The following is a 26755-nucleotide window of genomic DNA, read 5'->3' as shown; positions in this document are numbered from 1 at the left end:
TCAGGCCAGTCAGGAATGATCACAGAAGGCCTGGGAAGAAACATCCTGACCTGACATAGACTCCATCTCCAGTTCAATGCCTTGTCTGTAGGAAGGGCCAAGTTCATGTTTAATGATCCTTCACAGAGCAAGAGAAGATGGAGGGACATCCTCATAACACTAGAATCTCTGTGAATGAGGGGGAAAGTCTCCCCAGCTCCACAACAGCAGCCCCAGAATCACCTGCTCATGGTCCCTGCTGTACTGTCATAAAGAATAAAATTCCCTTCAGAAGCTTAAAAACCAGTCCACTCCAAACACAGGGGATGACTAAACAGTTACTTGGTGGCTAAATGCCCACAGCTCAGTGTTTGAGAAATGAATTCTCCAGCATCTCTTCCTTTTAAAAAATAACAGCATACATACACAAGTAAAACACATGACGATTTGTGACTCTCATAGTACCCACCGACAAGATGTGGGGTGCATTCTTCCCCACATATCCCTCCTCGGCTCCCCTAGTCCTGCGGAGCAGGGTCCAGTGGGCTGCTGTGATGATGGAGGGCAGGGGCACATTTCCTGAAGGGTTCCTCAAGCCTGCTGAGCAAGGAGGACTCTCAACTCTCATTCCACTCACCAGGTTTCCCCTCTATGCCACCCAGAATCGCCAGCCGCGCCGACATCAAACCAAGCCCCAGGTAGCTGTGGAAAGAAAATTCTGGGTGAGGGGCTGGCCTGCCACAGGAACTGCTAGGTAACATCTTCAATCCTGCTTCCAGTTCACCTGGCCTAAATCCAAAACAAGTGGGAAAGGGAGGAAACCTGTGGCGAGGCAGCAGACTTTCTGCTTCTAGGAGCCTTTCTTTATGGAGGTTGGGGCATTCAGCTCAACAAATGAGAGCCTGTTACTTAACAGGAGCTTGCCTAGGAGCCTCACATGCCAGTGAATGACACAGATGTGCCCTGATCTTTATGGCCATGTGGTAAACAAATGGCCAAGAAAATTCCTGCATAATCCATGGGCTCTTCCCCACCTTTTAGAAACCTCCTCCAAAACAGAACAAAATAAACACACAAAAAAAGAAATGGGATTTTACTGCAGGTGAACTAAAAAATGAAGCGGGGAGAAGGCAGGAGGAGAAAGGAACAGCAAGGGAAGAGGTGGGGTTTCCAGGTGCTCTGGGTCACAGCACAGGGCTGGCTGAGCAACAATCCTGGATGGGCAGCCTCTCCCCCTTCCCCCAACTCCGAAACAAACCTGTAAGAATAGAGCTTGTAGGTCCGATTAAACACCTGGAGTGACGTCAGGTAGCCAGGCGGGGAGGTCTGGAGGGTGTCCTGAAGAACATGAAGGTTATAATCCTTCCTGCCGGTTTTTCTTTTGAAAATACCAGGGTATTCATAGAGGTATTCAATTAAATTAGTTTTTCATTAAGTCACATGTTGTGAAAGAGTTTGAACAAGCAATGAAAAATAAAATGACCAAAATGAAAAAATGTTTTTCCTCCTAACTAACATTTACCATTCTGATAAATATGGCCCAACCAAGACAACTGTGAATAAATTTAAGTGTGCTTCCACTGTAAACTAAAAATAATAATAAGAAAGTGGTGGGTGAGGAATGCACTGTAGTTAGAGCAGCAGTAGGTCCAGACTAGAAGCATTTTCATCTCCTTTACAATGTCTCATCCCACAGGGCTTGAGGCTCTCTCCCCTTCTAGGAGTCAGACTAAGCAATGGCCCCCTCTCTGGCTTGTCCTGGGGGAAAAGGGGACATCGCACATCCTATGGCTGGCCCTGAGGGTTCTAGGTAGTACCTAATTTATCATTGCACTGAAGATCAACTTTCCATTTCTCCCCCCCAGGCAGAATTAAAATCAAGTGAAGGAGCATTAATTGTCAATGAATCTGGCCTTCAGGACAGAAACTGAATGCACAGGCCAAAGGCACCAGGTTTACGGGCCTTCCCTGAGGGACTACAACTCCTGTTGGCAGGTGGCTTTTGTTGGGGGGAGGGCACAGTGGAGCAGCAAGGGCCGGTTACCTCAACTCTCGGAAGGAAAGTGATCTGAGTCGATCCTCCGCCTAAATCCAGCATGCCCACACTGCTCCTTCCTGGGGTTTTCAAACTGCCTGGAGCAGAGTGAGTAGAAACCAACACAGCACTGTCACAATAGTAAATAGATGAGAACAGGTGAAAGAGTACAGCTAGTTTGAGAGCCAAGCCCCACCATGGAAAGAAAAACAGACAAGCAACTGTGGGTATTTAACAATCTCCATAGAAGGATGCACACGTTGAAGGGACACGAATGTGGCTCTGCCAGCTGTGGCTTTAATTTGAACAATGGAAAACAATACTGACCTTCAGCAGAGAATCGGGGCCTGCCTTACCTACTGCTCACCCCCAGGGACACTGACTTCCATCACGTCCCTTCATGCCTTTGGAGGCATTCCTTTCCCCAGCACTGTGTTCCTAATGTGTCCCTTAACATGGCTTTCCATCCCCAAGGGGCAAATTCTGTTACAAAGCTTCTTTCTTTTTCTTTTCTTTTCTTTTTTTTTTAATATTTTATTTATTTATTTGACAGAGAGATCACAAGTAGGCAGAGAGGTGGGCAGAGAGAGAGGAATGAAAGCAGGCTCCCTGCTGAGCAGAGAGACAGATGTGGGGCTCGATCCCAGGACCCTGGGATCATGACCTGAGCCAAAGGCAGAGGCTTTAATCCACTGAGCCACCCAGGCGCCCTTAAAGCTTCTTTCTTTTTCATACATGCACCTCACACACACTGGTCTTTGCCATAATTGCAATAAAGGTACAAAAGCAACCTATACTGAGAATAATCTAAGAAAAATGATTCCTTGTCATCTTGTTCCAAGAACAGATGTTTCTGTTCCCTCTTCTACCTACAGAAGAGGAATTCAACTTTAAGGTGAAGAGCATTCCCATTACATTGAATAACTGAAAGCATGACAGGTTTTCCTCATGACTTCCCTTAGAAATGAGAGGACAGGGCCCCTGGCCGAAGCGGTTACAGGAAGCAGGAGCTATGCTGGAGAAATCCAGGCCTACAAAGAAGCTCCTTTTCCCAGAATTTTCATCTGGAAGCTTGATATTCGCCCTGATGAGCCCTCACCCAACCTAAGGCCCTACTTTGAGCCAGTACCACTCCAGAAACCCAAGGGGTTATTTGAAAGAGTAGAAATGAGACCTCTGCCATCAAGAATGGCATCTGTGGACTGTCTGCTTCAGGGAGAGGAAGGAAGACTGTACCTGTTAGGAAGTTGACAGTGATCCATGCTGAAACGCCTACAAGAGAGGGTCACAGACAGCATGTGAATCACCTGAGATGGCTGTAAACAACACATGCACTCAAATGACCACTTTGAGATTCCAGGAGCTCAAAGTGAGCGCCCCTCACTCCTCAGCCCCCAGATTAGCTACAGGAAGAGGCAGTGGTCATCAAGTCACCCAGCAGCTTCTGGCAGACTATTCCAGAAGATGCCATACTACAACACTACAATACTTGGCCAAATATCACAACTCTCCCTCCAATTCTTTATCAAGAACTTCCTCTTTTTGGAAAGAGAATTTTGCTCTCCATCTCCCCTGGTCATATTTTAAAATCAGGAGCTGGTGAAGAACCTGACGGTCTCTATCTCAGCATTAACAATACAACAGCAAACTTCTAAAATCTGGGGATTCTCTCTAAATGCTCTTAAAGCTGAAGAGATGATTTGTTTTCAGAAACTTCACCTGTGCCAGGTTTGGAGCTCGTTGAGATGAGAATCTGTCTCTAATACTGGCCCCCCAGAGATCCTCTGAAGACAGTGACACTGTGAATACCATGTGACTGTCACTTTGGTTCTTGCTTGCCCATGTCTGACTGAGGAGAAAGCTCCCACAGCAGCCCTGCACATGGCCTGTCTCCCAGGACAGCCTCGTTGCACAGAGAGCTTCTGGAGACCCTACCTTCATCCGTTCCGTTCATGATGGAAACACAGTCATCTCCTACAAGGAAGGGCGATGCCTTAAACACTTCTTTCACCTAAATGTAAAGGGAGACACGCCTTTATCCTTTATCCTTTATCCTTTACAGTCAAAACTCAAAGTTCCCAATTACACTGTGCTTTCAGCAGGTCATGACAAAACAGCAGAGGGTGTCAGCTGGTGCTGTGAAGTAACAAAATTCATGTTTTATTTTAAATTACCGAATCCTCTGCAAATGATATCCTTATCTACCGCCTGGACTGGTGAAGGCAGATGCTACCCTGAAGAAAACCTTCTTTTTAAAACTTTTTAATTGTGTTATATTAGTCACCATACATCATTAGCAGTGTTCCAAGATTCATTGTTTATGCACCACACCCAGTGCTCCATGCAATATGTGCTCTCCTTATTACCCACCACCTGGCTCACCCACCCCTCCACCCCTCTTCCCTCTAAAACTCTGTTTCTCAGAGTCCACAGTCTCTCGTGGTTATCTCCCCCTCCGATTTTGCCTCTTCACTTTTCCTCTCCTTCTCCTAATGTCCTCCATGTTATTCTTTATGCTCTGTAAGTAAGTGAAACCATATGATAAGTGACTCTCTCTGTTTGACTTATTTCACTCAGTATAATCTCCCCCAGTCCCATCCATGTTGATATAATAGTTAGGTATTCACCCTTTCTGATGGCTGAGTAATATTCCATTGTATATATGGACCAAAGCTTCTTTATCCATCGTCTGTTGAAGGGCATCTCGGCTCTTTCCACAGTTTGGCTATTGTGGACATGGTTGCTATGAACATCGGGGTGCATATGGCCCTTCTTTTCACTACATCTGTATCTTTGGGGTAAATGCCCAGTAGTGCAAGTGCCAGGTCATAGGGAAGCTCTATTTTTAATATTTTGAGGAATCTCCACAGTTTTCCAAAGTGGCTGCACCAACTTTCATTCCCACCAACAGTGTAAGGGGTTCCCCTTTCTCTACATCCTTTCTAACGTTTGTTTGAAGAACCCTGTTTTAAAGCCACTCTGGGCTAGAAGAGCTCAGCGTCACCTTGAGCCTGCTAGGCCCCCAAACACTGCCCTGCTTTAGACTGGAGATGAGACTCCAGAAGCTCCTCAAAGCAGAGCTCAGCCTGGGACCCAGGGATGGCCCTGTAGCCAGGAGGTAAAGGCAGTGAGCAGCAGCATTTGGGTGCACTTCCTTCCCCATTTTTTAGCAAGTACTGACACACAGAAACTTCAGTACATCTGCACATCCCAACTGTGACCTACAATCAGACTTGAGCATGTAAAGGTAACTTTTGCAAGGGGCCTTGACCAGTGTACAACACTTCATCATTTACCAGCTGCATAGTTTAGAAACAGTACTAAGGATGAAAAGCAGTTTCCCTAATGGGCCTGACAACAAGAACTGTCCAGGCACTTATAAGAAACAGGGTTCATAGTTTTTTTGCAGGGCTGCCGCTAGGCTTGAGGGCAATCTGGGCCATGTGAGAGTCAGATCCTGGCAGGGGAAGGGTAAAGGCCTCCTCAGCAGTTACATCTGTGGATCAGACCAAGAGAAGAATTGGCAGTTACCATGAGAACATGCAGCCTGGAAATGAAGTGTCAGGAACTCAGGCTTCTATAGCCCTCTACAAGGATCTAGTCTCTGCATGGTTGGAAGCTCTTCAAAAGGCCTCAACACATACCTAAAACAAAGTTACTGTTATTACATAACAAGGTTCATTATAGAAAACGGGAACAGCTAAAAGTGATGCTGTTAACATTTTGATGTGTTTTCCTCTTCAGGAAGCTTCTACATAGCCCATTTGACTGCTCAGACACTGGCTGAGTATCTGGTGTTTTCAGTTATCCCAAGCTATTCACCACCCCCCCGGGGGAAATGGGTAAAATCACCTTTTGCAGTAACTTTTGAGCCTTTTCTCCTGGTAACAGACGTAAACCAGCTGTGGCCTTGAGGACCAAGGGGGTGGCCTTCCAGAAGTCAAAAGGAACATCCTGTTTAGCAACATCCAGTAATTCCTGAATTCCTGAAGTGCTCTGTGAATATGGTAAAAGTAGGGTCTGTCAAAGCCCAGCATACAGGGTCACAGATGCTCCCCCAACCCTTTGGTTTTATTAACTTACAAACACATCCTCTTCTAACTTTCCAAACTGGCAGAAAACGACTCAAGTGGTGCTCGTGAGTGTGAGGGGTATAAGGACCAGGTGAGTACAGAGCAACACTCCTGGCAGTGGCGCAAGGTGGGGTGAAGACACACAAGAGGGTCCTGCTATTCTAAACTCTGGCGACCAAAACCCTGCCTAGCCCCATCAGCAACCCTCACCAGATGATCTCAGATGAGCTGTGACTCCTCTGGACATCATGAACGAATCCTGGGGTTCCTCATGGTGCGGAAAACCCCAAAGGAATCATCTATACCTGCCAGAATGCTTGAGATCCAAAACTGGCTAAGGCCCTGGGTCAGTGCAAAGGTGGGAAAACAACTTTGGTAAAGTACTTCTGGATATTACCAACAGCTACAAAGCTGAGGGAGCAATTTGGCAATGCCTGCCCAAGGAGAAAATGTACATTCATTCCTCTTACTCAGAAATCTCATTCTATGAATTCAACTGAGATGGATGCCCTTATATATGTGGGTAATGAAGTTCAATAAGGTGACAAACTGTAGCCTTTCTCAGACATTACCTGAATGTCCTTCAGGGGAGGACTGGTTCCCATAAATTCAATGTGCCCGAACACACTGCAATATCATTGCCAGAAAAATCAAGGAAGCTCTTCTCATCCTGACAGTAAATACTCTCTATGTTATATTGTTGAGTGACAAAAGTAAGTACATGATACCATGAATGCCATTCTATTGTGTATGTGAAATAAACAGGGGAAGGGGAAGAATACAGATGAATTTGCTCATAGGTATGTCAATGAGCCCTTGAAAGACATAAGAAACCAGGATCACCAGCCCTCCTAGGGAAGACTGGAGCAGGAGGAGCACTCTCACCACCTGCCCTGTGAAGCTGTGAAATATGTCCCACCTGAATGTGCATTGCCTAAAACAACTAAGGTTTTAAAAATCTTATGAGTTTATTCTAAAGCTACCTAATTTACTCATGTGTAATATTAGAGTTACTCTAACATCACTCATTTTGATTTTTGTTTTCAACTTGTTTTTTAACCAAGCCACAGGAAAGCAGGCCTATGAATTTACTGTCTGAGATCAAGATGGACCTGTGCGCAAGAATGTGTATTACCTTTTATTTTTAAGATTTTATTTATTTATTTGAAAAAGAGACAGAGCACAAGCAGGGGCAGAGGCAGAGGGAGAAGTAGGCTTCCCACTGAGTGGGGAGCCTGACCTGAGGCCCGAACCCAGGACCCCAGGATCATGCCCTGAACTAAGCCATTCAGGTACCCTGATGTATTAGCTTTGAAGACATGACTCAAAAGGAACTTGTGGCTATGTTACTACCCAGTCCATTTCATCAGCGCCTTAGCAGAAATACAGGTGTCCTGTATTAGTGCAGCTGTAAGCTTTAAGGAGTTGAGAAGTACAAAAGTTACAAATTTACAAAAATCATTATTGGACAGTTTAAGTAAACCACTTTTACACTTATTTAGTTTTGTGTATTTTTACAAAACACATTTTAAGTTCATTTTTTTGGTCAACTTTTGTCATCTTCAGTTGGAGGAACTGGAACAAAAACAATTAAACCCTCAAACACTGCTTTTTTGCAATTTGTAGCCTTTGTGTTTTTGAACTGCACCAAGACTTCTGGGTGGCATGCCTAGTGGTTGGGGGAAGGGTCCGGGAAGCTGGAGTGTGGGGGAAGGTGGTGGGGTAGGGGTAGTGGTCCTCCTTTGGCCCCATGCACTGGACCAGTTTCCCCCATCTGACTATCCTAAATAGCATGAAATGTCTCAGGGCAGCACCATCAAAGATGCTTTCTTCTGCACAGATCGATGCACTCAAGAGAAAGGGAGTTGGCTTTAACAAACTGCCGAGTTGGAAAACAAATGTGAAGAACAAATAGACCTGAGAGAAAATCATTACCTTTTCAACATCATCAGCATAAGCAGAAAGACCTGGCTTCAGTGCTTTGAATGTCTCATGGGTCAAAGTGGGAGTTTCTAAGAGGAAAACATGTTTTAAAAAAAAAGTACAAGTGTGAACATATATATGAATATATGAATATATACAATTATGGCTAGCCACCCTTTTTTAAAAGCAAATGTCTGAAATCAGACCAATTCCAAAGTGACCGGAACACTGCCTCTTTAGCCCAGATAAACAAAATAAGCATTCTACCTGATGCTTTGGTCAGAACTTTTAAAAAAAAACCAACTTTACTGAGGTATGATTTACATTTAAAACTATATCTATCTAAACTGCTGAATTTTAATATGGTTAATTCTTGTTACATTGACTGAGGAGCAGGGCAGATGATTCTAAATGGCAAATATAATATAGAAGTTATTTTTCTATCCTGGGATGGGTGTAGTAGGTTCTAAAGAACATTTTTTTTCTCTTCTTTTAAAAAAACAGTTGTCCTAAATTATGAAGGCCCTGGATTCATGTGCATACAGCAGGGGACTGTTTAGAGGCACACTGGTGGCCAAGGGATGTTGGCCTGAATTTGGACATGAAGACCCAGGAGGAAAAATCAGGGACAGAACTTTTTGAAAGGAGGTTTCTTTAGAGATAAAACACTGGACTATGGCTATTAAAGGATTACATGCTGACAAGTTGTCTTAAAAGCTTAAAAACCGTTTTTGGAGGAAGGTAGGACTGGCAGATAAAAACCTAACTACTGAACTGAGTTAAAAGATAAAGCAGATGAAAAGTAAAACATGACAGCTCTGGAGAGAGCTACTAATAGTGTCTGTTGCCACTAGCTCTGTTAAATGCCCAGAACAGTGTCTACTCAAAAGGTATTGAGGGTCAGCAAAGAACCAGCTGTGGCCGATGGACCTACTGAGCAGTCAGGGGGAAAACACTCACTGGCTAGAAGTTGGAGAGTGACTCTCAGAGCAGGAGGGTACAACAGGTGACAGGAAAGGAGACCAAAGGGAGAAAGGACAGAGTACAGAGCTGGGCAGTGGACTGGATCTCCCCACAGGAGCAGCTATGGGGAGAACACACATAAACTCCCTCCACCCTAGTGCCGGAAGCCTGCGGACCCCCATCCTTGGGTTATAATGGGGCTCAGGCTCCAGCTCCCTTCTCACTGCTGAGGCCACTCTCAACTGTCACTCTGACTGGACCCACTGGGCTGCACCGTGTCAGTCTAGGTCTCAGGTCCTTGCCAGTTCATGACTTTCCCAGACTCTGCCTCATACTAGCCCAAGTCAGGGGCAACTTCCTGCCTCAAACTCTCTCAATGCAGCTCCTGGCCTAAGTCACGATCCTGGCCACCTGACCTGCTGCTGAATGCTGGGATTGGACAGGCCACCCAACACCCTCAGGGATCTCAGATGCCTTCAGGTGGTCACCAGAAGCTACTGTGAGTAAGGACAGTCAGGGAGTCCTGGGAAACTTAGATTCCTGGGCCCCAACCCACACCTGAACCAGCCTCTCTGGGAAGCTGTTTTTTTTTTTTTTTTTTTAAGATTTGATTTATTTATTTGACAGACAGAGGCCACAAGTAGGCTAAGAGGCAGGCAGAGAGAGAGGAGGAAGCAGGCTCCCTGCCGAGCAGAGAGCCTGATCCAGGGCTCGTTCCCAGGAACCTGGGATCATGACCTGAGCTGAAGGCAGACGCTTTAACCCACTGAGCCACCCAGGCGCCCTGGGAACCTGTATTTTTGACAAGCTTCCAGGTGAGTCCGAGGCAGGGCATCCAGCCTAACCACTGTGCAGTAAGTGAAAGAGATCCCAAGAGCTCTGCTGTGAGTGAAGAGATCTTAGTAGTGAAGGGCAAGGCACTCTACCCAGCATACCTCCAGGCTGCCGGTTGAACTGGAAGATGTGGACGCGGGTTCCAGTGCTTCCTGCATCAAACATGATGCCGTAGAAAACTTCATGACCATGTGCAGCTGTCCCTGGGGCACTGTGAGCCTGGTGGCCCCTCCGGGCCCCTGATGCCACCTCAGTGATGCTGAAGAAGGCCTGGGTGGCAGAGGCCCAGTGCCACTTGATGTAGGCAACATAGATGAACAGGCATATGAACAGCCCCAGGGGGTACGCCACCTTTGTCATCTTCAGGTTCCCATTATTTGGTATTTTTCTCATTTCTCTGTCTGCTGAGGACTGTGCTGCAGCTGCTGAAGGGAAGGAAGGAAAGACATGTTAAGATACAAGCTTCTGGGGCAAGTCAGAAGTCCCTGTGCTTAGGGACAAAACATTCAGCCAGAAACTGGTCTGCATTTTCCCCCTGGAATCAGAAGTTTCATTCAGTCCTCAAAGTGCTTCCAGAGGTATGAGCGTAACTTACAGAAGAGAACAGAAACTGGAGTTTACAAAGACTAGAAAACCTGTTCGAGGCAGCAGGTCCTGGAGGGTCTGACTTGGGGCGCAGACTCACAACTCCTGGCTCTAAGGCCTGAGCCTGGTCCCCAGCAAGTAATGTTCCAGGCTATTGGCTTTTGGATTTGTTGCCACTTTAAAAAGCCACAAGTAAATGGTGTCCCCAAACTTTTCAATCCATTTTTTCAATTCTCACTTCCTCTTCTATACAGATATTCAATTCTTAGAAGGTTTAAAATCTCATCCCTTGGGAACTAGAGAGCCCCAGCCATGTCTGAGAAACACAGCTCATTTTCCTGTAAGTTTCACAGAAGATGTCTCTTTTCACTCAGGTACTACACGCTGCCAAGGAGGAAATAATGCCTGTGTGCTTTCCAAGTTTATGAAAATCCTACCTGAGTATCAAAAGAACTAACTCAGCACCACTGTCTTTGGTTCAATGTCCACTGTGCCCCCAAACAAATGCATTTGTTTAGGCTTTCTTAGCAGCTTCTGGTATAATACACCATGCTTCAAAGTTTGGAGGAAAAACACTGGAATAAGTAGAGTGGACACTCCTAGAGGTAAGGAGACAGGAAAATGCCATGTTAAAAGAAAGGCACATAACAGACCAATATCCCTGATAAACATGGATGCAAAAATTCTCACCAAGATACTAGGCAATAGGATCCAACAATACATTAAGATCTAACAATACAGGGAGAGGGTGGTGGGGTTATAGACATTGAGGAGGGTCTGTGCTATGGTAAGTGCTTTGAAGTGTGTAAACCTGGCAATTCACAGACCTATACCCCTGGGGCTAATAATACATTTTATGTTTATTAAAAAAATTATAAAAAAAAATCCAACCAATCCAATACATTAAGACGACTGTTCACCAAAAAAAACCCAAAACTGTTCACCACAACCAAGTAGGATTTATTCTTGGGCTGCAAGGTGGTTCAACATCTGCCAATCAATCACAATACATCACAATAAAAAGACCCATACGATCCTCTCAATTGATGCAGAAAAAGCATTTGATAAAATATAGCATCCTGGGGCACCTGGGTGGTTCCATGGGTTAAAGCCTCTGCCTTCGGCTCAGGTCATGATGCCAAGGTCCTGGGAAGGGAAGCAGGCTCCCTGCTGAGCAGAGAGCCTGATTCGGGGCTCGATCCCAGGACCCTGGGAACATGACCTGAGCCAAGGCAGAGGCTTTAACCCACTGAGCCACCCAGGCACTGCAAGATTTCATTTCTTTTGATGGCTACATAGTATTCCATGGTATATATATACCACATATTCTTTATCCATTCATCTGTTGTTGAACACCTAGGCTCTTTCCATAGTTTGGCTATTGTGGACATTGCTGCTATAAACATCTGGGTACATGTGTCCCTTCGGATCACTACATTTGTATCTTTAGGGTAAATACCCGGTAGTGCCATTGCTGGGTCATTGGGCAGCTCTATTTTCAACTTTTTGAGGAACCTCCATGCTGTTTTCCAGAGTGGCTGCACCAGCTTGCATTCCCACCAACAGTGTAGGAGGGTTCCCCTTTCTCCGCCAGCATCTGTCATTTCCTGACTTGTTAATTTTAGCCATTCTGTCTGACTGGTGTGAGGTGATATCTCATTGTGGTTTTGATTTGTATTTCCCTAATGGTGAGTGATGTGGAGCACTTTTTCATGTGTCTGTTGGCCACTTGGATGTCTTCTTTGCAGAAATTCATATTTTCTGCCCATTTCTTGATTGGATTATTCGTTCTTTGGGTGTTGAATTTGGTAAGTTCTTTATAGATTTTGGATACTAGCCCTTTATCTGATATGTCATTTGTGAGTATCTTCTCCCATTCTGTCAGTTGTCTTTTGGTGTTAACTGTTTCCTTTGCTGTGCAAAAGGTTTTGATCTTGATGAAATCCTAATAGTTCATTTTTGCCTTGCTTCCCTTGCCTTTGGCGATGTTTCTAGGAAGAACTTGCTGTAGCTGAGGTCGAAGAGATTGCTGGCTGTGTTCTCCTCTAGGATTTTGATGAATTCCTATCTCACAATGAGGTCTTTCATCCATTTTGAGTCTATTTTTGTGTATGGTGTAAGGAAATGGTCCAGTTTCATTCTTCTGCATGTGACTGTCCAATTTTCCCAAAACCATTGGTTGAAGAGACTGTCTTTTTTCCATTGGGCATTCTTTCCTCCTCTGTCCAAGATTAGTTGACCATAGAGTTGAGGGTCTATTTCTGGAGTCTCTATTCTGCTCCATTGATCTATGTGTCTATTTTTGTGCCAGTACCATACTGTCTTGTTTACAGCTTTGTAATAGGGCTTGAAGTCTGGAATTGTGATACCACCAACTTGTTTTTCTTTTTCAACATTCCTCTGGCTATTTGGAGTCTTTTTTGGTTCCATATAAATTTTAGCATTATTTGTTCCATTTCTTTGAAAAAAAAAATTGACGGTATTTTGATAGGGATTGTGTTAAATGTGTAGATTGCCTTCGGTAGCATAGACATCTTCACAATATTTGTTCTTCCAATCCGTGATCATGGAATGTTTTTCCATTTCTTCGTGTCTTCCTCAATTTCTTTCATGAGTACTTGACAGTTTCCTGAGTATAGATTCTTTGCCTCTTTGGTTAGGTTTATTCCTAGGTATCTTATGGTTTTGGGTGCAATTGTAAATGGGATCTTTCTTCTGTCTTGTTGGTGTATAGAAATGCAACTGAGTTCTGTGCATTGATTTTATATCCTGACACTTTACTGAATTCCTGTATGAGTTCTAGCAGTTTTGGAGTAGAGTCTTTTGGGTTTTATGTAGAATAAAGTATCATATCATCTGCAAAGAGTGAAAGTTTGACTTCTTTGCTGATTTGGATGCCTTAAATTTCTTTTTGTTGTCTGATGGTTGAGGCTAGGACTTCTAGTACTATGTTGAATAGCAGTGGTGATAGTGGATATCCCTGCTGTGTTCCTGACCTTAGGGGAAAAGATCTCAGGTTTTCCCCATTGAGAATAATATTCACTGTGGGTTTTTCATAGATGGCTTTGATAATATTGAGGTATGTACCCTCTATCCCTACACTCTGAAGAGCTTTGATCATGTAAGGATGCTGTACTTTGTCAAATGCTTTTCAGCATCTATTGAGAGTATCATATGGTACTTGTTCTTTATTAATGTAGTGTATCACACTGATTGATATGTGGATGCTGAACCAACCTTGCAGCCCAGGAATAAATCTCTCTTGGTTGTGGTGAATAATCCTTTTAATGTCCTATTGGCTAATATTTTGGTGAGAATTTTTGCATCCTTGTTCATCAAGGATATATATTTTAAAAGATCACAAAGTATATATTCTGATCACAATGGAATGAAACTAGAAGTTAACAGGAGAAGGAAAGTTAGAAAATTCCCAAATACCTGGAAACTAAACACCACACTCTTTTTAAAAAAAAATATTTTATTTATTTGCAATAGAACAAGAGTGAAAGGATCTATGTGAGATAGAACAAGAGAGAGAGCATGGGGCAAAGAGAAAAACAGACTCCCCTGTTGAGCAGGGAGCAATGCAGGGCTTGATCCCTGGACTCTGAGATCATGACCTGAACCAAAGGCAGACTTAACCAACTGAGCCACCCAGGTGCCCCTAAATACCACACTCTTAAAACAACCAATGGGTCACAAAAGAAATCAAAAGGGAAATCAGAAAGTATCTTGTGACAAATGAAAATGAAAACACAACATATCAAAACTTATGGAATGCAGTTAAAGCAGTACCAATAAGGAAAATTATACCTGTAAATGCTTACATTAAAAGAGAAGATTTCAAACCAACGACCTAACTGTATACCTTAAGAAACTAGAAAAAGAACAACTTACTTATTTATTTTTAAACATTTTTAAAAAATTTAAATTAAATTAGCCAACACATAGTACATCATTAGTTTCAAATGTAGTGTTCAGTAATTTATCACTTGCATATAACATCCCATGCTCATCACATCAGGGGCCCTCCTTAACGCCCATTACTAAGTTACCCCATTCCCCCCACCCACATACTTATTTTTAAACATTTTTAATTTTTATTTATTTATTTTTTTTTAGTAGCCTCCACATCCAGCATGGAGCCCAATACAAGGCTTGAACTTAGGACCCTGAGATGAAGACTTGAGTAGAAATCAAGAGTTGGATGCTTAACCATCAGTTGGATGGTTAAGCTCAGTTGGATGCTGAGCCACACAGGTGCACCCAAAGGAATTAATTAAACACAAAGCTAGAAGAAAAGAAACAATAAAAATTAAAGCAGGATAAATAGAGGATAGAAAAACAACAGAGAAATATCCATGAAACCAAGAGTTGGTTCTTTGAAAAGATCACCATAACTGAAACCTTTAGCTATCTTGACTAAGGAATAAAGAGAGAAGACTCAAATTATAACCAAAATCAGAAATAAAAGAGGAAACATTATTACTGATTTTATAGAATTAAAATGCTTATGAGAGTCTTATGAACCACTGTACACTAATAAATTGGGTAACCTACATGAAATAAACAAATTCCTAGAAACATATAATCTACCAAGATGAATTATGAAGAAATAAAAATCTAAAGACACATAACTAGTAAGGAGACCAAATCAGTATTCAAAAATCCCCTGCAATTGCACTGCTGGGTATTTACCCCAAAGATACAGATGTAGTGAAAAGAAGGGCCATTTGTACCCCAATGTTTATTGCGGCAATGGCTACGGTCGCCAAACTGTGGAAAGAACCAAGATGCCCTTCAACGGATGAATGGATAAGGAAGATGTGGGCCATATACACAATGGAGTATTATGCCTCCATCAGAAAGGACGAATACCCAACTTTTGTAGCAACATGGACGGGACTGGAAGAAATTATGCTGAGCGAAATAAGTCAAGCAGAGAGAGTCAAGTATCATATGGTCTCACTTATTTGTGGAGCATAACAAATAACATGGAGGACATGGGGAGATGGAGAGGAGAGGGAGTTGAGGGAAACTGGAAGGGGAGATGAACCATGAGAGACTATGGACTCTGAAAAACAACCAGAGGGTTTTGAAGGGGCGGCAGGGGGGTGGGGGGGGGTGGGAGGTTTAGGAACCAGGTGGTGGGTAATAGGGAGGGCACGTACTGCATGGAGCACTGGGTGTGATGCCAAAACAATGAACACTGTTATGCTGTAAATAAACAAATAAAAATAAATATTAAAAAAAAAAAAAGGAATCCACCCCCCAAAAAAAAAGAATGTTATAACTTAAAAAAAAAAAAAAAAAATCTCCCAACAAAGAAAAGCCCTGGCCAAAATGAATACTGATTTGTTGGTCACCTCTGATTTTACCAAACATTTCAAGAAGAATTCCAAAATCTTCCCAAAAAATGAAGAGAAGGGACCATTTCTTAACTCATTCTATGAGGCCAGCATTACCCTAACACCAAAACCAGACAAAGACACTACCAAAAGATACAGACCATCATTCCTTATGAATAATGATGTAAAAATCCTCAAAAAAAAAAAAAAAAAAAGCAGGAAACTGAATTCAAAAAAACAGAGCAAAGGGACCAAGTAGGATTTAGTCCTGGAATACACGGATGGTTCAAGATTTGAAAATCCATCAAGGCAAATATATCACATTAACAGAATAAAGGGGGGAGGGTGCCTCAGAGGCTCAGTCGGTTAAGTGTCCAACATTTGATTTCAGCTCAGGTCATGATCTTGGGGTCATGAGATCTGGCCCACTGGACTCTGCTGAGCACAGATTCTGCCTGTCTGTCTCCCTCTGCTTCTTCTCCAGCTCTCTCTCTCTCTCTCTCTCTCTCTCACACACACACACACTCTCTCTCTCAAATAAATAAGTAAAAATAAAATCTTAAAAAAAATCCACCCAGAATAAAGGGGAAAATCAATATGATCATCTCAATTGATGCAGAAAAAGCATTTAATAAAACCTGATGCCTTTCCATAATGAACACAACCAACAAACAGGAATAGGAGGAAACTACAACATAATAAAGGCCATATATGAAAACCCAACAGCTAACATCATACTCTGTGGTGAAAGACTGAAAACTCTTTTACTTTAAAATCAGGACCAAGAAAGAATGCCTGTTTTCAACGCTTCCATTCAACATAGTACTGGAAGTTCTAGCCAGATCAATTAGGAAAGAAAAAGAAATAAAAGCCATCCAAATTGGGAAGGAAGAAATAAAACTATCTGTTCATAGATTACATGATCTTATATGTAGAAAGCCCTAAAGATTCCACAGGGAAGGAAAATAACTGTTAGAACTAATAACTTCAGCAGTACATAATATCAACACACAAGAATCAGTTGTTTCTATCCATTATAATGAACAATTTGAAAAGGAAGAAAACAATTCTATTTACAATAGCATCAAAAAGAATAAAATACTTAAAAATAAAGTTAACCAAGAAGTGAAAGCCTTGTACCCTGAACACTACAAAACATAGCTGAAAGAAAATTAAGAGTCAAATAAATATATATCCTCTGTTCATGGATGGGAAGACTTAATATTGATAAAGGTATCAATACTAGCTATAGTGGCCCACAGATTCAATGCAATCCCTATAAAAATCCAAATGACTTTTTTTTTTTTTTTTGTAGAGACAGGGGAAAAATTCCTAAAATTCATAGGAGATACAAGGAATCTCAAGGGACCCCAAATCACAAAACAATCCTGAAAAAGAACAAAGTTGGAAACCTCATACTTCTTGATTTCAAAACATAGTATAAAGCCACAGTAATAAACAACTTGTGCTAGTGTTATAAAGACAGACACAAAAACAAATGGAACAGAACAGAAACCCCAGAAATAAACCTTCGCATACATGATACCCTTTCCCAAGGGTACCAAGACCATTAATAGGGGAAAGGACAGTCTCCTTAACAAATGGTACTGGCAAAACTGGATATCCACCTAAAAAGGACTGAAGCTGGATCCTTACCTTATAGCATATGCAGAAACTAACCCAAAATGGATTGAAGACCTAAGTATAAAACCTAAAACTATATAAACTCCTAGAAGAAAATATAGTAGAAAAGCTTTGTAGCATTGAATTTGGCAATGATTTCTTGGATAAGTACCAGAAGCAAAAACAGGACAGCAAAAGCAAAAAGACAAATGTGAAAATTTAAAAAAACTATGCATCAGTGGGCACTAACTACAGAGAGAAAAGGCAACACACAGTATAGAAGGACATATTTGCAAATCATATCTGCTCAGAGGTTAATATCTGGAATATAGAGAACTAAAACTCGACAACAAAAAAACTGAATTTAATTCATAGCATGAATGCATGCAAAGCATCTGGATACACACCTCTTTAAAGATACATAAATGACCGGGGCGCCTGGGTGGCTCAGTGTGTTAAAGCCTCTGTCTTCGGCTCCGGTCGGGATTAAGACCCTTATCGGGCTCTCTGCTCAGCGGGGAGCCTGCTTCCCCTTTTCTCTCTCTGCTTGCCTCTCTGCCTACTTGTGATCTCTGTCAAATAAATAAATAAATAAAATCTTTAAAAAAAAAGATACATAAATGATGAACAAGCATATGAAAAGATGCTCAACAGCACTAATCATTAGATGTGCAAAACCACAATGACGTATTATCTCACACCCATTAGGATAGCCACTAAAGTGTTGGAAAAGGGATGGAGAAATTAGAACCTCTGTGGGATTATATATATATTTTTTAAAGATTTTATTTGACAGAGAGTATGTGCATATAAGCAGTGAGAGAAGGGGAGTGGCAGGCAGAAGGAGAGGGAGAAACAGGCCTCCTGCTGAGCAAGGAGCCCAATGCCCAGGCTCGATCCCAGGACTCTGGGATCATGATCTGAGCCCAAGGCAGATGCTTAACTGATTGAGACACCTAGATATTCCCCTCTGTGGGATTATTAAATGGTTGAACCACTATGGAGAATAGTACAGAGGTTCCTCAAAAACTAAAAATAGAATCACCATATAGATCCAACAATCTTATTTCTGGGTATATATCAGAAAAAGAATGGAAAGCAGGGTCTTGAAGAGATAACTTGCATACCCATGTTCACTGCCACATTATTCACAATAGCCAAGATATGGAAACAGCCCCCAAATCCACCGATAGATGAAGGGATAAAGAAAATGTAGTGTACATACAAAATGGATTATTATCCAGCCTTAAAAAGGAAGGAAACTGACACATGCTACAACATAGATGAACCTTTAAGACACAATGCTAAGTGAAATAAGTCAGTCACAACTGAACTAATCGTCCACTTACATCAATTATCTAGAGTAGTCAAATTCAGAGACAGAGTGTAGAATAGTGGTTCCAGGGGTTGGGGTAGGGCAGGGAATGTTTAATGAGTGCATAAACTCAGTTTGAAATGATGAAAAAGTTGTGGAGATGAATAAATATGATGGGCACAACAATGTGAATGTAATGAATGCCACTAACTGTAAACTTAAAATCGCTGAAAGGGTAAATTTTATGTTATATATATTTTCACAAGAAAAAAAAATCCTTTAATGGCTCTGAGGCCAGACATGAGGTAACATAAATGAGTTCTGTGGGCACAGGACTAAAGGCAGTGGTGGGGGAAGAAGGAAGAGAGCTGGGCCTGCTTATTGCATCAAATGTTTAAAGTTTCAGTCCTGCCTCACCTCACTCTCTCAACAACAGCAGCAGGTCATGTCCTAATGTGATTCTTTCCACCTTAAGCATTTTTTTTTAAAAGATCTTGTTCCTTTGGTCCTTTCTCCATACTCCTACAAAATCTACCCAAGATGCTTACTGCCACTCTGAACCTTGGCAGCTAGAGGCTTCTCTCTTGGGCTTTTCAGTGTGTAAACAGTATGGGGAGTTGTTCACTTCGCCTTTCTTTCACCTGGTTAGAGTGCCTCCTAGAAACAGGGACCAGCCCACTCGTCCTGGGTCTTCCAACCCCAAAACAAGACCAGAGCCCAGCAGCCATTCAGTCAATACTTGCTGGTGAAGAAGGCTATCTGAGAGTCTAGTTGATGGAGCCATCAACAATGCTTCAGGACCCAGATGATGGCCACCAACAGAAGTAGGCCATTTAGAAAGGGGCTCTTTGGGCAGGAGACGATTGTGACCAGGTTTTCAATATGTTAAATCTGAAATGACAGCAGGACATTGGTCAGAAATGGAACTGACCCTTGTGAGACAGCAAGTTTGGGGTTGGGACCTAGGGAATGATCTGCATCAAGAGAATGTTAGCTGAGATCAGGAGTGAAGACATCAATGAGAAAAAGAAGATCCAGGAACGAGCAGAGGCTGAAATGTGATCTGGGGAATGCCTGTTCCCAGGCAGCCAGCGCTCACCTACAAGTAAACTTCTCACAGGCCTCCTTTCATTAGGTTACTATAACCCAGAGTTTTCCATTGCTAAGAGATCATTAAACAAAAAGTATTTATAGACAATGTTCTAAAGCAGCTATTTTTTTTTGGGGGGGGGATTCCTTTTTTTTTTTTTTAATATTTATTTTTATTTGTTTATTTACAGCATAACAGTGTTCATTGTTTTGGCATCACACCCAGTGCTCCATGCAGTACGTGCCCTCCCTATTACCCACCACCTGGTTCCTCAACCTCCCACCCCCCCCACCCCCCTGCCGCCCCTTCATAACCCTCTGGTTGTTTTTCAGAGTCCATAGTCTCTCATGGTTCATCTCCCCTTCCAGTTTCCCTCAACTCCCTCTCCTCTCCATCTCCCCATGTCCTCCATGTTATTTGTTATGCTCCACAAATAAGTGAGACCATATGATACTTGATTCTCTCTGCTTGACTTATTTCGCTCAGCATAATTTCTTCCAGTCCCGTCCATGTTGCTACAAAAGTTGGGTATTCGTCCTTTCTGATGGAGGCATAATACTCCATTGTGTATATGGCCCACATCTTCCTTATCCATTCATCCATTGAAGGGCATCTTGGTTCTTTCCACAGTTTGGCGACCGTAGCCATTGCTGCAATAAACATTGGGGTACAAATGGCCCTTCTTTTCACTACATCTGTATCTTTGGGGTAAATACCCAGCAGTGCAATTGCAGGGTCATAGGGAAGCTCTATTTTTAATTTCTTCAGGAATCTCCACACTGTTCTGCAAAGTGGCTGCACTAACTTGCATTCCCACCAACAGTGGAAGAGGGTTCCCCTTTCTCCACATCCTCTCCAACACACATTGTTTCCTGTCTTGCTAATTTTGGCCATTCTAACTGGTGTTAGGTGGTATCTCAATGTTGTTTTAATTTGAATCTCCCTGATGGCTAGTGATGATGAACATTTTTTCATGTGTCTGATAGCCATTTGTATGTCTTCGTTGGAGAAGTGTCTGTTCATATCTTCTGCCCATTTTTGGATATGATTCTCTGTTTTGTGTGTGTTGACTTTGAGAAGTTCTTTATAGATCCTGGATATCAACCTTTTGTCTGTACTGTCATTTGCAAATATCTTCTCCCATTCCGTGGGTTGCCTCTTTGTTTTGTTGACTGTTTCCTTTGCTGTGCAGAAGCTTTTGATCTTGATGAAGTCCCAAAAGTTCATTTTTGCTTTTGTTTCCTTGGCCTTTGGAGACTTATCTTGAAAGAAGTTGCTGTGGCTGATATCGAAGAGGTTACTGCCTATGTTCTCCTCTAGGATTCTGATAGATTCCTGTCTCACGTTGAGGTCTTTTATCCATTTTGAGTTTATCTTTGTGTACGGTGTAAGAGAATGGTCGAGTTTCATTCTTCTACATATCGCTGTCCAGTTTTCCCAGCACCATTTATTGAAGAGACTGTCTTTTTTCCATTGAATATTTTTTCCTGTTTTGTCCAAGATTATTTGACCATAGAGTTGAGGGTCCATATCTGGGCTCTCCACTCTGTTCCACTGGTCTATGTGTCTGTTTTTATGCCAGTACCACGCTGTCTTGGTCAACCAATACCAAAAGACTAACATTATTCCCTGCATATTCTCCGATCACAATGCTTTGAAACTGGAGCTCAATCACAAGGAAAAGTTCAGAAGGAACTCAAACACCTGGAAGCGAAAGACCACCTTGCTTAAGAATGCTTGGATCAACCAGGAGATCAAAGACGAACTTAAACAATTCATGGAAACCAATGAGAATAAAGACACCTCGGTCCAAAACCTATGGGATACAGCAAAGGCTGTTCTAAGGGGAAAATACATAGCCATCCAAGCCTCCCTCAAAAACATTGAAAAATCCAGAATACACCAGCTGTCTCTACACCTTAAAGAACTGGAGAATCAACAACAAATCAAACCAACTCCACATGCAAGAAGGGAAATAATCAAGATTAGAGCAGAGATCAATGAGGTAGAAATGAGAGATACAGAACGTATCAATGAAACTAGAAGCTGGTTTTTTGAAAGAATCAATAAGATCGATAAACCATTGGCCACACTAATCCAAAAGAAAAGAAAGCCCAAATTAATAAAATTATGAATGAAAAGGGAGAGATCACAACTAACACCAAGGAAATAGAAACAAACATCAGAAATTATTACCAACAGTTATATGCCAATAAGCTAAGCAACCTAGATGAAATGGATGCATTCCTGGAAAGCTACAAACTCCCAAAATTGAACCAGGAAGAAATTGACAACCTAAATAGACCGATATCTAGTAATGAGATTGAAGCAGTGATCAAAAACCTCCCAAAAAACAAGAGCCCAGGACCTGACGGATTCCCTGGGGAATTCTACCTAACTTTCAAAGAAGAAATAACACCAATTCTCCTGAAGCTGTTCCAAAAAATTGAAGCAGAAGGAAAACTTCCAGACTCTTTGTATGAAGCCAGCATTACCCTGATCCCCAAACCAGGCAAAGACCCTACCAAAAGGGAGAATTTCAGACCAATATCACTGATGAATATGGATGCAAAGATTCTCAACAAGATCCTAGCAAACAGGATCCAGCAGCACATTCAAAAGATTATCCACCATGACCAGGTGGGATTCATCCCTGGGTTGCAAGGTTGGTTCAACATTCGCAAATCAATCAGTGTGATAGAACACATCAATAAGAGAAGAGAGAAGAACCACATGGTCCTCTCAATTGATGCAGAAAAAGCATTTGACAAAATCCAGCATCCGTTCCTGATGAAAACGCTTCAAAGTATAGGGATAGAGGGAACATTCCTGAACTTCATAAAATCTGTCTATGAAAGACCCACAGGAAATATCATCCTCAATGGGAAAAAGCTTGCAGCTTTCCCGTTGAGATCAGGAACACGACAAGGATGCCCACTCTCACCACTCTTGTTCAACATAGTATTAGAAGTTCTAGCAACGGCAATCAGACAACAAAGAGAAATAAAAGGTATCCAAATTGGCAAGGAAGAAGTCAAACTCTGTCTCTTCGCAGATGACATGATTCTTTATATGGAAAACCCCAAAGACTCCACCCCCAAACTACTAGAACTCATACAGCAATTCAGTAACGTGGCAGGATACAAAGTCAACGTACAGAAATCAGTGGCTTTCTTATACAGCAACAATGAAAATACAGAAAGGGAAATTAGAGAATCGATTCCATTTACTAGAGCACCAAGAACCATAAGATACCTGGGAATAAACCTAACCAAAGAGGTAAAGGACCTGTACTCGAGGAACTACAGAACACTCATGAAAGAAATTGAAGAAGACACAAAAAGATGGAAGACTGTTCCATGCTCTTGGATTGGAAGAATAAACATTGTTAAAATGTCTATACTGCCTAGAGCAATCTATACTTTTAATGCCATTCCGATCAAAATTCCACCAGTATTTTTCAAAGAGCTGGAGCAAATAATCCTAAAATTTGTATGGAGCCAGAAGAGACCCCGAATTGCTAAGGAAATGTTGAAAAACAAAAACAAAACTGGCGGCATCACGTTACCCGATTTCAAGCTTTACTATAAAGCAGCTATTTCTAAGGATGAACAATAAGGACACAAAAGTAATACTAACATCTTATAACCTGACAATGTTTTAAAAGATCCTTCTTCTTTTTTTTTGCTTGCTCTCCTGTTCCTCTCAGCCAGTGGGCCAGTGCAGCACCGGTATAAGACCCTTTTACATAATCAACTTGTATTATGTCCTATGTTAGTCTAAGAACCATGACCTACATGATCAGATTTAATAGGTGGTACAACAGATTTTGAGGCAAAGGTTGCTCTTTATTAAACTTGTCTACCCACGGGCACCTGGGTGCTCAGTTGATTAAGCAACTGGGCTCAGGTCATGATCCCAGAGTCCTGGGATCACGTCCTGCATCCAGCTCCCAGCTCCACGGGGGGTCTGTTTCTCCCTCTGACATTTTCCCCTCTCATGCTCTGTCTCTAATAAATAAAAAAAAAAATCTTTTAAGATAAATAAATAAACTTCTCTACCCACTAAAAAAATACCCTTTACATATGCTATATCCTGTTGCCAGAGACCCACAAAGCCAGCACTTACACCATACAACAGATGACAACTTATTTCCATATAACAGTGCCAAGACCCAGGAAGTATCTGGAAACAGACTTGCCTGGAATCACACGGTTGGCATGTGGTGAGGCACAGACAAGACTTTGTGGCTTCTGTCTCCAAATCAAATGTGCTCCATCATTTCACTTTCCCTATTAACATTAAGACTCTACTTTAGACAACCAAAAAATACTCACATGAAATTACACGCATATAATCATTACAGTTACACACCAACAAGCTCAGCCCGCCATAAACAGAGTCCAAACAGAAAACATTTAAGGGAGCACAGAGCCTGGAAAAGCCTGGCCCACAGGCACCTCCATGTCCTGGAGGTGCAAACCTAAAAGCCAGCTTCACTCCGTTGGGTTAAGGTGTTTAGTAATTCTAAGCACTCTAAGACAATTTCCAGAGGAGCAAATTGCATTTCCATGGGCACCACTAACACCATAGTGTAAATGTGTCAATCAGGTCCTTCCTAGAGGTCCACTCAAGAAAACGACCCAGCTTTAGTTTTGTCCTTTAAAAGAGAGAGAGAGCGTTTAGAATAAGGCCATAAGGAAGGGTAAGCCAGGTGGGTAATAAGGAGTAGGCTGGGAGTAGGGTGGGGCATGATGTAAGGTGCACAAAGGCAAAGAGAGGTTTGGCTCAGCAAACCTTGTACTCATCTGGCTCCTGTTAGGGGCTACCCTCTGTCAGATGGAGGTCGGGGTCAGAGAGAATTTGGGTGTGGAACAGTGGTGCCGGAGGCAGGTGCCTGCCCCATCCCTCAGCTAGCTTTCTAGGAGCTGGGGATGGCAGGTGAGCTCTTGGAAATATAAGCTTTATCTGATATGGATCAGTGGCCACACACTCTGTTAGCCAGTTTCTTCAAGGTTTTCTTTTAAAGTACACAAAAGAGCCATGTGTGCAAATGACTTCCACATATGCTAAAAACCTATCCAAAATTTAACGACATTAATAAACCACTACTTATTCTCCTGGAGGTTTAAACTGACTTCTTTCTCCTTCTCTGAAAAAAAGTATACATATATGCCTCAGCCCTGTTAACACCACCGGTTGTTTCCTTTCCACAAGACACAGTGGGCGGGGAAGCTCTTCCAGATCTCTTTACATGGTTGTCCACCTCTCTGATTTTTCATATTAGGTTCCACAAGGGAGAGAGACACACATCATATTAGCCAATTGATGCTTACGAGGGAATGAATGGGGGGGTAGAGAAAACAATTTCTGGATTTATACCACTATGCGTCCCATGACCCCGCCCCCAACGAACCTTGTTAATGTATTGGTAACACCAACAGGAGAACCTCCCCCAGACAAAACCAAATCCCCCACCCATCATGGCTCTTGCACAGTGGGTCAGAAAGCCCTTGTAATCACAGCTGCTATCTACCTATCCCCAAGAACCTCCCTTCTAGAGTTTCAGATTCCCTCACGGGGGGGTGGGGGGGTGGGGGGGGTGGAGGACTATGGGTTAGGACCACCACAGGATCTTGAAGGATGTACAATGTATGGCTTGGTGTGCATGATCCTGGAATGCACGTGTCTGGGGGGACAGCTGGAGCTACCCAGACACTTCTGGGTGGCTGATTCTGTTGGATGGATGCCTGGGATATGAAGCGCTGCACTCATCATAATCTACAAAAACAAGTCAGGCTTTCCCCCAACCCTTAAAACCATTCTATGGCTCCGAGCTGAACTTAAGATAACCGCCACCTTTCCTTCCTTCCATGGTTCCCTGTCCATGTCTCCCTCCTCTTTCATTTTCCCGACTCAAGGATTTCCACTGAAGGGAGTCGAGCCCGGTGTTCATCTCCATCCACCTCAGGGTGTCTTTCTCCTTCTCTCTCTTTCTGGTAGCCTGGAGCACTGTTGGCTCATGCCTCAGCTCGGGCAGAACCACCTTGAGCTCTTCTGGTCACCACAGCAATGTCAGCATTTACTGTCCCTCCCACCTGCAGTAGTGTCAGAATGGCATGGTCTTGCCTGTTACCTGGGCTTTCCAACTGGGCTGTGAGGCCCAGGCGGGAAGGAGCCTCGCCAGTCCTTCCCCTGTTGGATCTCCTGCAGCTGGCGCAGAGCTGGGAAGGGGTCCGCAAACGCCGAATGAATGAATGCAGCAGCTCCAGGCTTCCTCGGGGTAGAAACCCTTGCTGTCTGGCCCATGCAGTAACCAGAACGCGGCCCGCTTCCCTCACAGGTCAGCGGAACCCAGAGTTCTGGAAGGACTAATGGAGCCAGGACAGGAAGGCAGCAAGAGGGAAGACCCGCGTGCGAATGACCCTAAGTCAGCCTGCTGGAGCCGCTGCTAGAGACCAAGGAGCTGACAGGTGTGTGGGTCTAGATCCCCAAGGCCCGACCCTCTTCCACTCGGGCCCCTCCTGCAGCGCACAGTACGCCGGGCTGCCCACGTGCAGCTGCTCGGGCCCTACGGACTCCGCTGGCCCCACACGCGCCCCTGGACCGCCCTTACCCGGCAGGGTCCCCTCTGCCTTACCCCCGAAGGAGGTTCTGTTTCCCGGGAGCGCGCGGGCGCCAGAGTAAGCTTCCCAGCTCTCGCTCCCCGGCCGCCGTTACCGGGGCCTCCGCCCACAGGCCGCGATCCAGCGGATCCCGGGAGCAGCAGTCCCGCCCCCGTGCGCTTCGCGTCACGGCCGGGCGGAGCGGGCCGCTGGGGACCCAGTGCGCAGCCGCGGCGGACTCGCTGGGCGGGGTGAGCCCCGCGGCTCAGACGCGGCCGCCGGGTGTTGGGGCGGGTAAGTGTAGCGGTTCCCTTCAGAATGGGTTTGCCTACTGTCAGCCGTGGCCAGGGTCTTGGCCCGTCTGGGCTCCAGAGCGCCAGTC

At 43.4% G+C, this 26755-nt stretch overlaps 1 protein-coding gene across 9 annotated transcripts in view; it reads right to left on the bottom strand.

Moving 5' to 3' along the window:
- ENTPD6 (ectonucleoside triphosphate diphosphohydrolase 6) overlaps nucleotides 1-26536 on the bottom strand; it is a 44034-nt gene extending 17498 nt beyond the window's left edge. For 3 of the 9 annotated variants that reach the window (XM_045979888.1, XM_045979884.1, XM_045979889.1), the window contains exons 1-9: nucleotides 26409-26536; nucleotides 9909-10232; nucleotides 8023-8099; nucleotides 5867-6010; nucleotides 3950-4025; nucleotides 3251-3286; nucleotides 2024-2112; nucleotides 1238-1317; nucleotides 617-681 (exon numbers count right to left, since the gene is read on the bottom strand). In XM_045979888.1, coding sequence (XP_045835844.1) covers nucleotides 617-681; nucleotides 1238-1317; nucleotides 2024-2112; nucleotides 3251-3286; nucleotides 3950-4025; nucleotides 5867-6010; nucleotides 8023-8099; nucleotides 9909-10200 — 859 coding nt within the window. In that variant the 5' untranslated portion in view covers nucleotides 10201-10232; nucleotides 26409-26536. Of the gene's footprint in view, nucleotides 1-616; nucleotides 682-1237; nucleotides 1318-2023; nucleotides 2113-3250; nucleotides 3287-3949; nucleotides 4026-5866; nucleotides 6011-8022; nucleotides 8100-9908; nucleotides 10233-10829; nucleotides 10992-23969; nucleotides 24061-25904; nucleotides 26042-26408 lie in introns of all 9 variants that reach the window. The other 6 variants (XM_045979890.1, XM_045979891.1, XM_045979885.1 and 3 more) reach the window with 6 other exon arrangements.
- Between the last annotated feature and the right edge of the window lie 219 nt (nucleotides 26537-26755).

Source organism: Meles meles, chromosome 15, assembly GCF_922984935.1.
Source record: "Meles meles chromosome 15, mMelMel3.1 paternal haplotype, whole genome shotgun sequence".
NCBI lineage: Eukaryota > Metazoa > Chordata > Mammalia > Carnivora > Mustelidae > Meles > Meles meles.
This window is presented reverse-complemented; position numbering and strand designations above follow the sequence as displayed.